The following is a 16025-nucleotide window of genomic DNA, read 5'->3' on the forward strand; positions in this document are numbered from 1 at the left end:
GTTTCGTAAGGCTGACAACCACAATGTTCACACTTACCTGCCTCCTGCAAACCACTGCATGCAAATAAATACATTTATCATACAGAAGTACCAGAAGAACAAGGATTTTTTTTCTCAGCTGAGGAATGAACTCAGTACTACAGCAGTGATGGCAACTGTCAGTTAGAAATAAGCTTTGAAGCAATGATAATTCCTGCTGTAATTGTGAGATGCCAGACTCTAAACAAGTCTACAAACTGGTGAGACTGCATTATCTGACTCCTTACGGATTGCCACAGCAGGTCCTTTCTTTCTCCTTGGTCTTTTTATTTGAATGCAGACTGGTAAGCCCAGGCTCTTATTTTCAGCTTGTACTTGATCACTCGCCATCCCGTCTGGCCTGTATTTGCAAGGAGCCAGGTGAATATGGCAAGTTACTCCATACGCCTTGCTGTGCAGAGCTGTCACAGTTACAACCCATGATCTAGCTCAGGCAGTGGCAGCAGTATGGCGGTGTTCAGTGCTCTGCCAGCAAGGATATGTTCTGCTTTGTGGTGAGCTTAGCTTGAGCATGAACAGGGTGCTGTGTTACGGTGGTTACACATACCTTAAACACACCCGAGTCTTCATCCGCACAATATCCAATTCCAGTATTACAAATAGGGCCAGTGCTATGAGTACAGTCACAGAAATGCATAGGTGTTTACAGAGTCACAGAGTGGTTGAGGCTGGCAGGGGCTGCTGGAGATCGTCTACTCCAACCCCCCCTGCTCAAGCAGGGTCACCTAGAGCACATATTGCACATCACCTTGTCTTGACGTGGGAGTTGCTTTCGAGAGACTTAGATGCGTGGGAGCATGACTTAAGCTCAGTGACAAAACAGGATGAAAATCAGCTTGCAAACCCTCCGTTTACATCGTGCCCCCTCCGAGCTATCCCTCAGCTCGTACACAGAGGCAGTGTTTGGTTGTGTAGCACAGCTGCTGCAGTCTGCTCCAGAAACTCCAGTCTTTCTAGACTACAAGGCCAAATGTATATATAAGGAAAGGATTCCTAAAGAATACTTAGAAGCCATGTAGATTTTAAGATTTTTATTATCATTATTTAAGAGTACATGTAATAGAAGCTTGTTTACAAAAATTTCCGTAGTGTTACATTATCTTCACTGGCAAAAGCTTTTTCCCCAGGCAGTTGCTTGATTTGTTACATTTTTTACAGCTTTTTCACCAGTTTCAGCCACTTTGTTGACTTCATCAAGAGCTTTAAAATAGGAAAAAGGTAACTGTAGCATCCCTGTAATATGTTCCCCTCTCCCACTAGCAGTGAGTGGCAGGGACACTAGATGGGAAAGGGATGGGAAGCAGGAGAACCGGAGGAGTCTGTGTTGTAGCACAGTCTCTGCACAGGTGGCTAAAGCGGCCTCGGTCGCTTTTCGCAGGTCAGCCCTGGCCCCGCAGCACGGCTGTGTGAGCTGAGGGGCTGTGCGCGACGCGGGTGTGCTGCTCGCTCCCAGCGTCTGCAGGCACCGTGGGCACCACGCGGTCTTGGGCCCAGAGGCATCGCAGCAAAGTGCTTGGCAGCCTCTTGCAAGATGATGGGTGCTAGGAGGGAGGCGGGAAGGGAAGGGGACGACCCGTCTGGGATTTCACTGAAGTGACAGGATTGAAATAACGAGAAGTATTACTGTACCTTTCTGACCAGCTTCCTTAGCCTGTTCCACTACTTGCTGCACAGTCTGGCCCGCTGTGTTAACTGGAATTTTAGGAAAAGAAGTGTAAAATAAACAGTCTTTACCCTTCCCCAAACTCAGTAATTACATTTCAGGAGGGATCCCTAAATGTTTCAGAACAACAAGAGGAAAAACTATTCCTTAAGAATGGGCACTTTGATGCAATAGAAGGGAGCTGCTATTAGGAATTTGGTTGTAGTTCCCCACTTTACCATGTAGTTTAGTATAGACTAAGATTATGGAAGTTATTTGCATCATTAAGGTGATGCAAATAAGGAAATAAGCCCTAATGGAGATTCAGATGCAATGGCCTTTCCTTTTACTGAAACCAGACAGGTTCTGCAGAGACCCGTCTCAGGCAGCTTTGTTGGGAAAGAGTCTCCCACCAGCTGCATTAAGCTTGCTGCTTGCTGTCTGGAAGTGCCATGCTAGGACCAGCACATGGAAACTTAATGTTCAGTCTAATATTTTCTCTTTTAGCCATAAAAAAATTATTCCTTAAGAGACCAAAGTAGTTGTAAAGATGTGGAGGAAATGTCCAGCAGAGGAGACACGGTGATGGCATGAACAGTAAAATATAAACCTGTCTTAAAGGAGAGGAACTGCAGCCATAGAAAATACTAATAAAAGTGGGTATTCTGCCTCCAACAGCTATGACCAGGGAAGCCTGTCTTGCAAGAGCTGGTCAAGGAAAGATTGGGTAAAGGGCCTTCAGCTAAACCTGTGTTTGTTTTATTCACCCTGCCTCCAGTTAGGGCCTTCTGTTCTGCACATCAGCCACTGAAGGGTGGCCTGCCTGAACATACTGCGAGACCAGCGGCTCATGAAATAGGATGTGAGCGCTGCATACGTGACAAATGCTGAAGGAGGACAGCGTTTAATGGACTGGGAGCGTCTAAAGCTTCCAAGTCCCCCAGGCTGGTGCTGAATGGCTCTTCAGCAAGAGCTGCTTCATAAGGGCTGCCTCGTAAACCAGTGGCCTGTCTCACCATGGGTTGTAAGACACTTTTTACAGCTTAGTCGCTGCATTAATTGTCATCATGCATCACCTTTTGATGTAGCTTACTAATTGGTGAATAGTATATGCATGGGCAAGGAAAATGCCGTTTCTAGTGCTGTAAATTTATGGCTGTCTGGCCTTTTTGGAGCTCTGGGTTAGGTGCTAATTTTAGACACTTGGCAAAGACGGGTTGTGCCATTCTCAGCACAGCAGTTGCTCATGGGACTAAGCCTCAGGGCATACGCAGGCACCATGGAAGTAGTTTAGCGACTATATAATTAACAATTGCAGATCACCAGTTGACAAGTCTTGCTCTAGCTTAAAAACTGGCACAAGCCTCTCCTTTGTCTTATGCTAAACAGGGATTTGGAGGGTACCTCCATTTCTAGCGCTCCCAGGGTTGTGTGCCATGCTGGAAGCGCAGTTGCAGGCATCCAGCATCATGGGCCGTTTATTTACTAATGACGTGCAAATCCCATAGGCAGCGCTCAGTGGAGTCAGCAGAAAGCCTCCTACGTATGTGCTATTATCCTTGGAAAGAGAAGAGACCCCACAGCTCAGGCCCCGTCGTCACCCATGGGTGGCAGAAGCGAAGCCAGTGCCTGGGAGCTTGGCTACTGTTTCGGGTCCCAGCACCAGCCAGGAGAGGTGCCGGTGGCTGCAGAACCGGGTCAGGTTCGAGCACCTGCGGAAAAGGGGAAGGACTGCTGCTACTAAACTTGTCTCTTGAAGTTTGTTGACTCTTAAACAGTTCAGTAGGCTGAGAAAACTACACTGAGGAAACTACTCAGCTCCTGTAAGATGGCAAACTCCACTTCTAAAACCCACACATGCGTCTTCTAGCATAAGAAACATAGATAATGTTCCTTAACATAAAAAAGGAATATAAAAAAAACCTCCACAAAATATGCCTTTCTAGGGCTGCTGTACAGCAATGCAAAAAGAGAAAATCTTTTTTTTTCCTCTCTTTCTTTTTTTTTTAAAGTGGTTACCTGTAACTGCCAAAGGCCTGTTGTTTGTTTTTCCTCAAAGCTTCAGCATAAAAATGGTTAAATTAAGAATTCACCCCAAATCTTTGGAAAAGGGGGCAGTGGGTGTGTGATTTGGGGTCTTTTGTCTTTCCAGGCAAGGATAACAGTAAATAAGTAGGAGGCTTTCACTTATAACATTAAGTAAGGCCTATTGGATTTGCACATCAGCAAAAAGTAGAATATACACAAACAGGCAAGCAGGTGCTCAGCAGAAGTCCCATTAGTAACATTTCTGCTTCATTTGAGGTCACTGACAAAATGCCTGGTTTCAAGAGTTTTAACCAATAAGTTGTGTAAAGGAATAGGAAACACTCTCAACTACTCATATATTACACTAAGCACATGCAGATGTTTCAGGAATTGCATCAGTTAAAAAAAAATCTCTTGTCTGTGTTAAAGCTTCATTAGCAATGGCTCATCTAAATGGCATGTTATTTAAATTCAGGACAGATTCTCAGAGTGCCTCAGCAGGAGTGAGCTGCTCCTGTGACTACACTTAGGCTTTTGGTGGAATAAGTGCCTCCAAATATTGGCTGGGCTAGAGCACTAACAGCAAACAGGAGCTACCTGCAGATGTGCTTGTGTGGGTCCAAGCTGGCAGACGACTTCAGGGAACTGATTACACTGCTACATATGCTCATAATTACCATGACTACTTGTATTTATAGCTTTAATTTTGTATTTGTATATATGTATTTATATATATATATATATTTATATTGTATTTATATAGAGAGAGAGCTGAGAGGGGAGGCTGAATATATCTTCAGGCTCACCTCCCCTCTCAGCTTTCTGCTGAGCCCTCGTCTCTTCCGTGCATCACCTGGACACCCACACAGTAAAAGCCAGAGTGGGAAACTAGTAGTTAATATCGGTCCCTCCTTTACTATAGCACTAGAGGTTTTTAAGCTTAACAAGACAGACTCCAGACCACACTCCGGAGGAGAACAGCTATAAAGTAGAGTTAATGCATAAGAGCAATTTGCTCCAAGCTGCCAGACAAAAGCCTACTGGGGCTGGGAGCAAAGTATATGTCTTTTAAACACCTAAAAGAAAGCATCATGAGGAAAAGCAGTGGTTTGTATTTACCTGCCACCTGGGCAGCATGTTCAGCTTGTTGCGTCGCTTCCTCGGCAAGTTTCTTCCCTATCCCAAACATGGTTGCTTTCTGCCTTCTCTCCTGGTGGACGATGGGCGAGTGAATCCTAAATTTGGTCCTGTTACGATGTTCTCCAAAGTGCAGCTTTTTATAGAGAAAGCTGAACTCCTCCCAGGAGTTACACGGCAAATGCAAACGGGAACAATGAAAAGCCAGGAGCCCTTGTTGGGTGATTAATACATGATGCATAAAAGGGCAATGAGATGTTAGTGTTTATTATGTTTTCCTCCCCAGAGAGAGGGCATGGATTTAATCAGCAGAAGTTTTCCATAGCTTTTGGAATAAAAGCTTTGTTTTCCCCATGCTGAGACACTGGGGACCAGAGCGTGTTCCCAGGCTGCCCGTAAGAACCTCCCCATGCGGGAGCCGTGGGAGGGGGTCCGGGCAGCCTGGCCCAGCCAACTCGGGCAGAACAACATCGCATCACAAAATGCTCAGCTGAAGAATTGCCTACATTAACTTCGGCATTTCCAAACCTTACATAGAAAAGTATCCAGTTCCAGAGGATTCTTGCCCAAATTTTTGTTTGCTTGGTTTTTTTTGGCCCTAGTCAGACCTGAAGTTCACAGTTAAAAAAAGAAATGGGAGGAGTTCATCCTCCTCCTTTTAACCAGTAAGTAACCCCCTGAGGGTTTCGGCGCAGGGAGGAGGCCAGTTCCACAGTGTATCTGCTTTATATTTTAACCTCTTGTTTCCAGGCACCAGACGGGTGGTGCCCAACCCCTCCGCCCAGACCCCAGGCAGCCCCAGCTGTGCCTCTCCCTGGCGAGCTGCCCATTGCCCGGACACTCATGGCCACCACGTGCTGCTCACCGCGCACCTCAGGGCAAGTGCACGGCTGAGTTTGCTGATAATTAAGTATTCAGCCAAAAGTCTCTTTTCTTCCAACCTTCACAGTTTCTGCTGTACCCCAGTCCAATGCAGTGTGGGGCTTGGGGTGCAGGGAGGGTTTATTTATACCATTTTATCTTCTCCAACAGAGAGATCACTCACTTTTTTAATGCAAACCATTCCCATATATGGTTAGGAAAAACAAGAAAAAAAGCAAAGATTTTGGTTTTCAACTAAAGTCTTACTTAAAGTCAAGCCTAGAGAAGCTGACAAAGTTTGGAAGTGACCAGAAGTGCAGTATAAAAAAGCCGCACTCCTTCACATGATGCAGAGCAATGAGACAACTCTGGGGACGGCGAGGGGCAACCTGGGTGCCCACTGCCGCCACCAGCCCCACGGCCAGGCTGCAGTGGAGGCCTCGCTGGCGCTCCCAAAGCGCCGTGTCCTGCGGGGGTTTGGGGAGCGAGCGACGGCCGCAGTGTGGGCCCAAAGGACACAGGAGACGGCGGCTCCTCAGTGCCCAGCGGGCTGCACGGAGGGGTGCAAGCGGGGTTGAAAGCGACAGAAGAAAACACTTCCGCTACGTGCTGTCTAGCTCTCACGGCAAGCTCTACCTTCCGGAGTTTTAAAATCAAACTTGAGGGATAGAAAATTTCACAGGAAAAGCTGCAATTGCCTAGAGCAGGTCAGAGAGTTGCAATGTAAAGAAAAAAAAAAATGTAACAACTGTTCCTGAATAGGAAGCAGTAGTTGCTCTTAAGAGTAGATTGTTTGGCTGAAATCCCTGGCAACTTCCTATCGAAAGACCAGAGGGAAGCTGGGAGGCCTGGTGTGTACGTGCGTGTGTGTTTGCACACCGTGGCCAGGCACACCGTGGCACGTGCCAGGGCTGAAGGGGCTCTTCAAAGTGCAAAAAAAGTAGTAGAAACATCTCCTACCATAAGGCTTGCAAGCAAATGTAAAGTCACTCACGCCACATCAGTGCTGAAGGCTGCAGCGGTGCGCTCGTGGCTCCGGAGGTCCCGAAGCCGGGGCACCGCGCAGCCACCGCTGCTGGGGCCAGGCTGCGGTGCCCGTGACAGACGTCGGCTCCATGCTGTGGCTGCACAGGGAAGCTGCAAGCAAACGTTGTGAGGTGTAACTGGACTGATAAAAGGCAAAGTTGGTTAAAAGAAAGAACTGTTAAGAAGAGCATTTCTGTTGCAGAGAAGACACCACAAATTGCATAATTCTGTATCTAATAATAATGAATTCGGGAAAAGTTATTAAGAAGAGTATTGGCTACATATATTAGACTTAGTTCCAAAGTTTTATCATTTAAAACCATAGGCTCTGTTTTACCCTAGCATTAATGGCAAAGGAGGACACAATCTTTAGAAAAACCTGAGGGCTGCCATGAAAGCTGAAGGGCCAGATTTGCTTCCACCTCCTCCATGACCATGGAGCCACTCCGCACCGAAGGGAGCAATTCTCCCAAAAGGAAGTTTCCATCCGCTCAGTGCCTTCCCACCGTCTGGATCATGCACCAGCAAGCGTCCGCACTGGGCAGCAAAAGCCACTGTGCCTGTGCTGAAGCTGTGGCTTGTAAGTGCAGACATACATACGAACCGTGCACCAGCGTCCGAGCCGCATGCCTCATGTGCCGAGCAGCAGCGATGGAGCCAACCGTTTAAGGGGATTATGGGTTTTAGCAGTGGAAAACCACATCTGTTCAATTCTTTTGCAATATGAACTGAGAAATGCTTTGGAAAAAAAAAGGAAAGAAAAAAAAGAAAGAAAGTTGCAAAGACTGGTGTATAAACCCCTACCATCTACAGTCAGGGAGCTGCAAATGCAACACCAGAGTCTGAAATTCCCAGCCTCAGGGATTCAGCCACTGCAGGTTTAACTACCTGGGAAGTAACCATGGAAAGTACTAAATAATTAAGTACTATTGAGTGCTGCCCAGTAACTGAGAGTGCAATAGTGTAGTGCTTTTTGTGTGAGCTTGTACTTGGGTAAATATTTAGGCTTTTAAAGCTTTAAATGACAGTGGACATTGCATTGGGACACTGTGTGCAAGGCCCTGTACTATGTTTACTCACAGATGATGTATTACAGATAGGTTCCTCTAAAGGTTTTTAGTCCACGCAGCCCTTGTGGAGATTGCAGACGGCAGCATTCTTCAGGTTTGGCGGTGAGTCAGTCTGTCCTAGGACTGCATTAACAAGGATTAGTACACATAGCTTCCAAAAATACAGGGCAATCATATCTCTACCTAAAATTGGCCTAAATTGCCCTTTTTCATTCCATCCAGACACTTTTTGGTTAGTTTCTTGATTTTCTTTTTGAAAGACCCAGAGTAGCTTTTTATTGAAAGCTGGCTGGAAAGGCTTTGAGCTGGGGGAAAAAAATGCCAGTATTGCCTAGCAATGAGAAACATCCAAAGGCAAAGCTAAGAGCACTTACTGTGAATAAGTGGGTATTAGTGCCTTTTTTATTGACAAAGGAAACACTAACTGGGTGTCCTGTTTGACTGCAGCCAGTCTCTGATTGCCCAGCAAGCAGCAGTCTAAAATAAATATTTCACTCTCCTAGCAAGAAGACTGCCCACTTTCCTGTCCCCAAGTGCTTGTGCGAGTGCATACCTGCTATATAGTCTATCCTGGGTTGCCTACAAGCGACGTTCAGAAACTTCAGCTCATGCATGTTTAAAGAAATTAGAGAAGTGCTATATAGTGCTTTCTCTTATTCTGTCACTGGTACTGATTGCTAGTCTATGTTTAGTGTTATTACTGCAGGTGTGGACTGAGGGTCTCATTTTGTTCCCATAGGATTTAACAGAAGATTTCTTGTGGCCAATATAAGCAAGAAATCTAGGCTGGCAGCAGACATGACAGAAAGGATGAGGTGGTGGAGAGCAAAAGTCTCATTCACTTCCATATGCCATAGTATTCCCCTGGAGCTGCTCATTTACATACACCTGCTTACCTGTAAAATGGACTCAGTATTCATCTACCTTACCTGATGGTTACCGACCTCGTTGGACTTTGAATCAAAATGCACACAAAACTTGCAAGACCTTATGAGATCCTTTACTGAAAGTCCAATATAATAATAAGAATACATATCAAGGTGATATATATCCAACAGGAGGGCATGGGAGAAATATTACTGTATTTTTTATTTAACATAGAAACACAACATATTGGAGTAAATGAACAATTGACATGAAATATAACACCGACAACTTTGGATTACTGGAAGAAAGCTTAGTTTCATAATGTGAGTGTTCTGGTGTGCTGGGGTATTACTAGTTTCGGTATTTCTGTAAGTATACTCAACGAATGTGGCAATAATTATTGTGTTATTGAAAGAGCAGGGCAATAACATTGCTGAAAACTTTTGATCCATTTTGAACAGAACATTGTGAACAGATGATACAAGATGTGCTAAAATACATATTTTTCCTACACAAAGGATAAGGAGGGCATTCTGTCCTAAAATGATGTATTTAGAGAGAAAGTTATCCATATCTCAAATAGCTTTAATTTTTCTACACAAAGGCATAGGGAACTGCAGAAGAAAGATGCATTTTACATACAGTACTGTTTGCTTAAGTTATTATCATTTCTTAAATCCAAAATTTTTCCCCAAGCCAGCCATTGCTTCTGTAGCTTGTCCAGTTGCTTTTTCTACACCATCTTGAGCTGTCTTGCAAGCCTGATCAATAGCTGAAAGAGAGGGAAAAATTTAACAGCTAAGCAAAAAACTTGAAAAATGCAACATCGTTAATATTTATGATGGGAAGGAGAGGTGAGAAAATGACTAGACTATCCCTATAAAAATATGGAGATACAGCTTAAAAGGAGGTTCTCTACAACTGGTTATTATTGGGTTTGGCAGCACATGTTTAGCATGAGCTGTAGCGTACTGTTAAACGGGAGAAGTTCCTTGGGAATACTGGGTCCTGAGTTGAGGTGTTACTAGATAAATAACAGGACGAAGCTGATGAAGACACTGGCACTGCACGAGGTTAGTACGGGGGTAAGCACAGGCTGGCTGATGGAGGGCAGTGCTCCGGGCTAAGAAGCGCTGTGAGGTCTGGCAGGCACAGCTGTCTCCGTGTGACACGGCAGGCAAAGAGACGCCATCTCCTCTGTCCCCTTCTCTCGAGTTCGCGCATTCGAGGAGCTGCCAGGCTGAGCGGGCAGCGAGGCTCCCGGGAGCGGTGAGGCCAGAGCAGCTGGGCTGCCCTGTGCTTGCAGGAGTGCCCAGCACCCGAAGGGGAAACCAGGATACCGGTGTCCAGGGGAGGCAGCAGGCACAAATCCGCAGACCCTCTCCCTTTCTTCCAGAGTTTCTCTTCCCTGGGATCTCTGCTATATTTTGGCAGTTTTGTTGCAAAATCCTTCCTCATCTAGTGTTAATGAATGTAAAATCCTTTCCTGCTTGTCACATCCATGAAGTCAAGAGAGGCATCTCCTTTGAGGGGATACTGCTGTTACATTCTGGCTTCATTCAACATGAACCCAAAGTTGCTAATTCTCCCCTCATTCTTAGAAAACAATTAAAATCGAGTGAGAACTGAACTGAGTTTTTAATTTAACTTGCCAGTTCCCTACCATCAGAAATGAAATACCAAAACTTTCTTCCCAACACCTTTTATAGCTTCCAGCATCATTAACGATTGACCTCAGCTGCTGCCTCAGCAGGTGCGCAGGGCAGACGTAGGGTTAAATTTGGCGGACTCCTGCCCTCAGGGCAGGAGAAATCAAGACGTAGTGTATGTTTACTTAATCTTCAAGAAAGAAGAGCAAAGTTTTGCCTGCACTGTTCCAAGAGCTCTTCCACAAAGGCAGCCAAAATCCGAGCATAACGCTGAGCGTAATGCAGGAGACATGGGCGGGGAGGGGGGGGGGTCAGCTACTGCAGTACATCTGCCAGTAAAGGCATGGAGCAACTAAAGGGCAGCTCCTGACATCCTATCATGTGACTTTTGTGAAAAGTCAAAGTTTGTCACTAAAAACAGTGGATGTTCAGCCCCAAAACATGCAGGGGAGAAAGGGGAAACGAGCATTGATGTTACTTGTTTGCATTAAGTTGCTCGATCTCTTGTTGATTTGAGCATAATTTCCTCATACCTTTCTGGCTCGTTTCCACAACCTGGTTGATTGCATCCTGAGTAGCCTGTCCCAATGTATTTGCTGTAATTAAATACAAAAGATCCATTTTCATCTGCTCACATTTATTTTCTCCTTCCCTCCGATTCTGTTAAGTGCTATAAACTCGTATAAATTCCTTACGTCAACAGGCATTTCTGCATGCATTTTGCTCCTGGGCTCCCTCTGAAGCATGCCTACTGCCAGAGCAGCTGCAGGCAGCTGGGCACATTGCTGACAGGTAAGAAGACCAAAAGGAAGGAGATAAAGAAGCAAAGATCAGCAGCCAATTTTAATACTGACTTATAGCTGCAGATTGCTTATTTTATACTACTTTTGCTTTTATCAATTTATATAGCTTATTCTGTTTGGAGATGTTTAGCAATCCAGCATGCATCTTCTTTGCAGGCCATTTGGAAGTAGTGCCTTTTTCAAAATAAAAGGAAAAATGCATTAAATAGAGTAGGACAGGAAGAGGGAGATTTTACAAAGAAGATTTAAATAGATGTTCAGAGAAAGAGAAGCTGAAACCATAATGGAACATTAAGTACTAAAAAGAGTGAGATGCCATTTAAAATGTGGGATGTTCCACAGTTTATGAAAGAGTGGCAGACATTCTATTACTTTTGCTAGAAGAATAGCTCTGAAATGACCCCTCAACGGCATGAACACATTTAGGATGCAGCAAGAACTATTTTGTTTTTCAGAAAGGATTACTGTCATAGTTCTGGGTCTACTACATATTGGTCCTAGATGTACAAAAACTTGCAGCAGCTTCAAAGAAATCAGTGAGGTTACTCACGTTCTTCAGTTACACAACGAAGTGTTTGGAAAGGATCAGAAATCTAGGACTGCATCCAAGACAAGTTATAGCCTGCTAGGAATGATCTGCACACAAGCATTGTAATGAATATATTATAAAGTGCTAGAATAAACTAAACATATCTGGAAATTTTTCATTTAAAGGAAAAGCTATTATACCTTGCATTGAAAAATTAGTTTCCGGCATACGCAGTTTTTTTTAAGCCCTGCAAAATCTGGTAATCAGTGATAGGGAAGAACACAACAGAAATATATTTGTATTACTTATTATAAGCAGTCCATTTTAATCAATAGTTATTACAGGAATGCATTGCTATTCAAGCCAAGCAGTAAATAGGTTAATAAAAGGTTCAATCCAACTTCTTAAAAGGAGAATAGTCTAAAAAAAATTGCAAAGCATGAAAAAAAACACAATAACCTTTAAAAACAGAGTCAAATATATGGATTGCCAAATGTAAAAGGTTGTTACTGTCAGAAAAGGCCCCAATACTTTAAAAATATACAGTTTAAAGAATCGGTTCAGGAGCTATCCAGGTTGAGCTACGTTCAGCGAGCACTGAACGAGCTCTGGGTGGGTGAAGGGGGCTGACGGCGCAGAGCCAAGGTCTGTGGCAAGACAGAGGCATCGTTCCAAGTCGGGGTCTTCTTCAGGCAATGGCCCATCTGTGGCCCCCAGGATGGGTGGAAAAGGAGCAGCACTGGGGGCTCGGCACGGCGGTGCTGGCTGCCTGCCGGGGGCTGGTGCGGGCTTGACCTGTCCTTGGTGTGGGTTTGCCCACAAAAATCCTTCAAGATCTGTATTTTCCAAGCCTCAAATTACAGCTGTTGTTAACCAGGGATAAAGTAGCCCCACTGAACTTAGTGTAAATTCAGATTTTGGTTTGTGAAAGCAAAAGCAGACACTAGGCTCTCCTATAAATATATACAAAGATATTTAATCTTTCTTACCAGCATCTTTTGCTGCACCTTCTGCCTGTTGCTTCAGTCCCTGGAAGCTCTTACTTGACATAGTTGCTTTTGACACCTTTTAACTGTCGTCCACTTCAGTTAAAATAAAACATCTGGCAATGCAGAGCACACTGTGAGAGGGGTGTCCTGACCTGTCCTGTTTTTATACAGCTGCCAAGAGACCTGAAGACGCTCTGGCAAGAGGAGGGGGGCAGGAATTGGTACCGTGGGTGGAGTTTGAATTTGAGGAATGAAGAGTTGAAAAAGTAAACAGAAAAGCAATTTACTTACCCTTCCCAATGAGAAGGTGTGGCCAGCTAGGGATTTCTGCTTCATCGCATTTAAGATTTGCATTGTCTTTGCTTATAAGTTTTTTTTTTTAAATAAAAATGACACACACAGAAAAAACCAGTTCCAGCATAACAGAAATATATAAACAGATAAACCCACTGAACAAAGCTTTATAAAGAGTTCTGGAAAACTACTGAACTGAATTCTAAAAATAGTATCTGGGCAAACTGAATTTTCATTCCAGTCAGGCTGTTTTCTTTTTCTTTCTCTAATTCTGTAAACTTTGCAGTAAAACTGAACCTTCTGAGAACAGGCTACAGCCCAAATTTCATTTAGGTTTTAGCAGTTAGTCCCTCCCCCAACTTTTTTTTTTTTTTTTTTTTTTTTGTCATAGGGAATATTTTTAGATGATCAGAGTTGTAATTTAAATACCCTTTTTATAAGAAACTGCAAATCTGACCATCCTTCCAGTTGCCTGTTCAAGCTAGATTGCAAAGGCGACATTAATGCAGGCCTTCTCCAAGTTAGCTAGGTAATTAGTATCACTTACTTCCATCAGTCCTTGGGGCTGGAGTGTGGAGAGAAAAAAAGGAGTCAAGCTAGCAAAAACAGTTTTTACTAGTATAACTGCCCATAGTATGGATTTTGCTAGTACGCAAATATTGTTTAAAAATCATTTCCTAATCGAACATCACTGCATAAATAAAAGCTTCTGACCTTAACCTCTGTCATTTTGCAGGTTTCTGTTAACCTTTAAAATTTATATTTTCGGCCACCAATCCCAAACCCAAAGCAACTGTATACAAACAGCTCGTGCATCTGGGCAGAGGCTTTGCCAGCTTTGTGGGACACACATACTTCATTACCGGTTTCCAGTTTATGAAGTATTTGTTTACGAATCATCTTGTTTCAGATGTTCACGCTCATAGCCACATTCATCACGCCGAGTAAAGCTTTTTGTTAAGAAATGGGCACAAGAACAAGATACCACAGATAAACTAGGGTGGGAAGTGGCAAATCCCATAAGCTGAGAACTTCATTAGTACCCCAACTGAGTAGGAGTAGCAGCAAACAGGCTTTACATGCAGACCTCTTCGGTTCCTATTCTGCCTCTTTTCAGAGCACTCTTCTGAGCTTTTGCACTCTCAACACCATTCATTTATTATTTCATCTGGCAACCCTCATTTCTCCTAGACAGGTCAATTAGCATTTTAATTCTATATTCATATCAGGTATCTTTTTCAGTTCCTTGCTTTTCTTTTTCTTATTTGGATTTTCAAGAACTCAGATAAAAGATACCTGATGTTTCACAGCTCTTGGCAGTTTTTTGACAAAGACACTAATACAGATCTTTTTATCTTTTTTGCTCAAATCAGATAACCCATCAACAATATAAACATAAAAGAAGGCAGATTTCACCATAGTTCCTCAGAGATTGCTGCTTTCTTGATTAATTTGTTGGTGGGGATGGGGGAGCAAAGGGTCATGTGCATTAGTGAAAGCAAGAAAGAGGCTTTCCAACAGCCACCAGATTATTACACCTTGAGAGAGGAATGCCCCAAGCTGTAATGGCGAATACCCTTTCAGCTGCCCTCTCATCTCTCCTTCCCTACTGAATTTTCACTTCAAGGGCTGTAGGCAGGTCATGATGGTCGCTAGGCAGCCTACCTGAGAGGGAGGAAAGGAGAGCTGGATAACATTTAAAATTGATGCACTCTCTTATACTGAACATTCACCATGTTGTACCAGCATTTTATAGACTCCATAAATAAACAAAAATATTGTTCTCTAATTCTGGTGGCAAACTGTGGATCGTGCTGTTCAGAGAGCCAATTAATTTATCCCAGCTCCAGCAGTTGGTGGAAATCTTTGTCAGTCCTTTGAACTCAGGGGGGATGTCTGTTCTGTGCCACTGCTTGTTTTACCTTCTGCTCAGAACATTAAATAGCATGACTTTGGGAATCATACTGCTAAGCTGACAGTGATGCAGGTTTTATTCGCAAGCTAAGGTAATCTGTGGTAATATATTTAATATAATAAATCTGATTCCAAGCAAAGCAAATCAACCACCATCACCACCACCAACAAAAACCTAAAGCAAGAAAATTACCACTAAAGCAAGCAAACTTACATGACATGATCCTTACAATACAACTCAGAGCAGCAGGAGCAGGGACCTCTAGATACGGTATATATTTCTAGAATGGGACAAAAAGGCCTGTGAGACAGACTTATGCAGAGACAGTAGAAAAAAAGTGGAATGTATTATATCATCTTTATTCACCTTCTGAATCAACATTGCTTTTTTAAAGCTGAGGCATTTTGAACTGATGCTAGATTATATTAAGCGTTCAGAAATAAAAAGAATGACTGACCTAAGCAAAATGTAGGAGTTGAATTTCATATGCTCTGAAATTTACAGCCCTTTAGTCTTGTGTTTTCATTTTGTTCTATCACAAATATTGAGCTTACTAATGTAGACTGGATCTACTTTGGATTTTTTAAAAAAGTATTTCTATAGAGAATTTAGCCTTGTCTGGACCTCCAAAAGGAATAATATCACACGAGAAACTGCCAAATGCTTTTTCTGAGAGACTATTTAAGTGAGTAGTACAATTAAAATAGTGCGTTATTTCTAATTATAGATGAATAAATGAAGCAAACCAAACATACAGCTTTAAATTAACTCCTGTACTTATTCAAGATAGGTTATCTGACATCCCTTTCGTTGCCTGCATCTCCTGGCAGCAGATGTAAGTGTGCGCGCAAGTGTTTGTGATGGGCTTTCCCAGCATCTCTTACAAATGTTAGGATAAATATTGGAGTCATGGAAGGGCTGGATGCCAGACTCTGGCCATCTGAGCATCTGCCTTTTCCTGTGACTTCAGCTGGAGCAGAATGCCGTTGTGGCTCTCCTGAGAAACCAGTGACTATATTTTCCAAGAAACTCATTTTTTTAAAGTGTGTAGTGCTTTGAAATGCTATGCCTTTGCTTTGGAGGGACTTATGCTATCCTGAATACCTGGGTGAGAAAAAAAGCTTTTTCAAGAACTTACTCTTTGTGAAGTCCAGCCTTTGTGCTTGTCTCTTTCAT

The 16025-nt window shown here is 43.4% G+C and overlaps 2 protein-coding genes across 3 annotated transcripts; both read right to left on the reverse strand.

Moving 5' to 3' along the window:
* Positions 1-1055: 1055 nt before the first annotated feature.
* LOC134143033 (adipogenesis regulatory factor-like) lies at positions 1056-5226 on the reverse strand. Its single transcript, XM_062580658.1, has 3 exons — positions 4829-5226; positions 1669-1731; positions 1056-1239 (listed from the first exon to the last, which is right to left on the reverse strand). The coding sequence occupies exons 1-3, from the start codon at positions 5085-5087 to the stop codon at positions 1142-1144; spliced, it is 420 nt and encodes a 139-aa protein (XP_062436642.1). The 5' UTR covers positions 5088-5226; the 3' UTR covers positions 1056-1141.
* Positions 5227-8781: 3555 nt separating this feature from the next.
* LOC134142707 (adipogenesis regulatory factor-like) lies at positions 8782-15163 on the reverse strand. Of its 2 annotated transcripts, none has more exons than XM_062580119.1 (4): positions 15063-15163; positions 12641-12753; positions 10853-10915; positions 8782-9442 (listed from the first exon to the last, which is right to left on the reverse strand). In XM_062580119.1, the coding sequence occupies exons 2-4, from the start codon at positions 12699-12701 to the stop codon at positions 9336-9338; spliced, it is 231 nt and encodes a 76-aa protein (XP_062436103.1). In that variant the 5' UTR covers positions 12702-12753; positions 15063-15163; the 3' UTR covers positions 8782-9335. The 2 variants fall into 2 exon arrangements, with proteins under 2 accessions (XP_062436103.1, XP_062436102.1); XM_062580118.1 differs by lacking the exon at positions 15063-15163 and adding an exon at positions 12932-13281.
* Positions 15164-16025: the final 862 nt, after the last annotated feature.

This window comes from Rhea pennata, chromosome 7, assembly GCF_028389875.1.
Source record: "Rhea pennata isolate bPtePen1 chromosome 7, bPtePen1.pri, whole genome shotgun sequence".
NCBI lineage: Eukaryota > Metazoa > Chordata > Aves > Rheiformes > Rheidae > Rhea > Rhea pennata.

Bases quoted from the DNA above. Each gene is read 5' to 3' on its own strand.
- LOC134143033 (XM_062580658.1), bottom strand. From the start codon at position 5,087: ATGCATCATGTATTAATCACCCAACAAGGGCTCCTGGCTTTTCATTGT. The intron at 1,732-4,828 runs GTAAATACAAAC...CTAAAATTCCAG, and splicing joins ACATGCTGCCCAGGTGGCAG to TTAACACAGCGGGCCAGACT. The intron at 1,240-1,668 runs GTACAGTAATAC...CCTATTTTAAAG, and splicing joins TAAGGAAGCTGGTCAGAAAG to CTCTTGATGAAGTCAACAAA.
- LOC134142707 (XM_062580119.1), bottom strand. From the start codon at position 12,701: ATGTCAAGTAAGAGCTTCCAGGGACTGAAGCAACAGGCAGAAGGTGCA. The intron at 10,916-12,640 runs GTAAGAAAGATT...ATTTAATTACAG, and splicing joins AGGTGCAGCAAAAGATGCTG to CAAATACATTGGGACAGGCT. The intron at 9,443-10,852 runs GTATGAGGAAAT...CCTCTCTTTCAG, and splicing joins TGTGGAAACGAGCCAGAAAG to CTATTGATCAGGCTTGCAAG.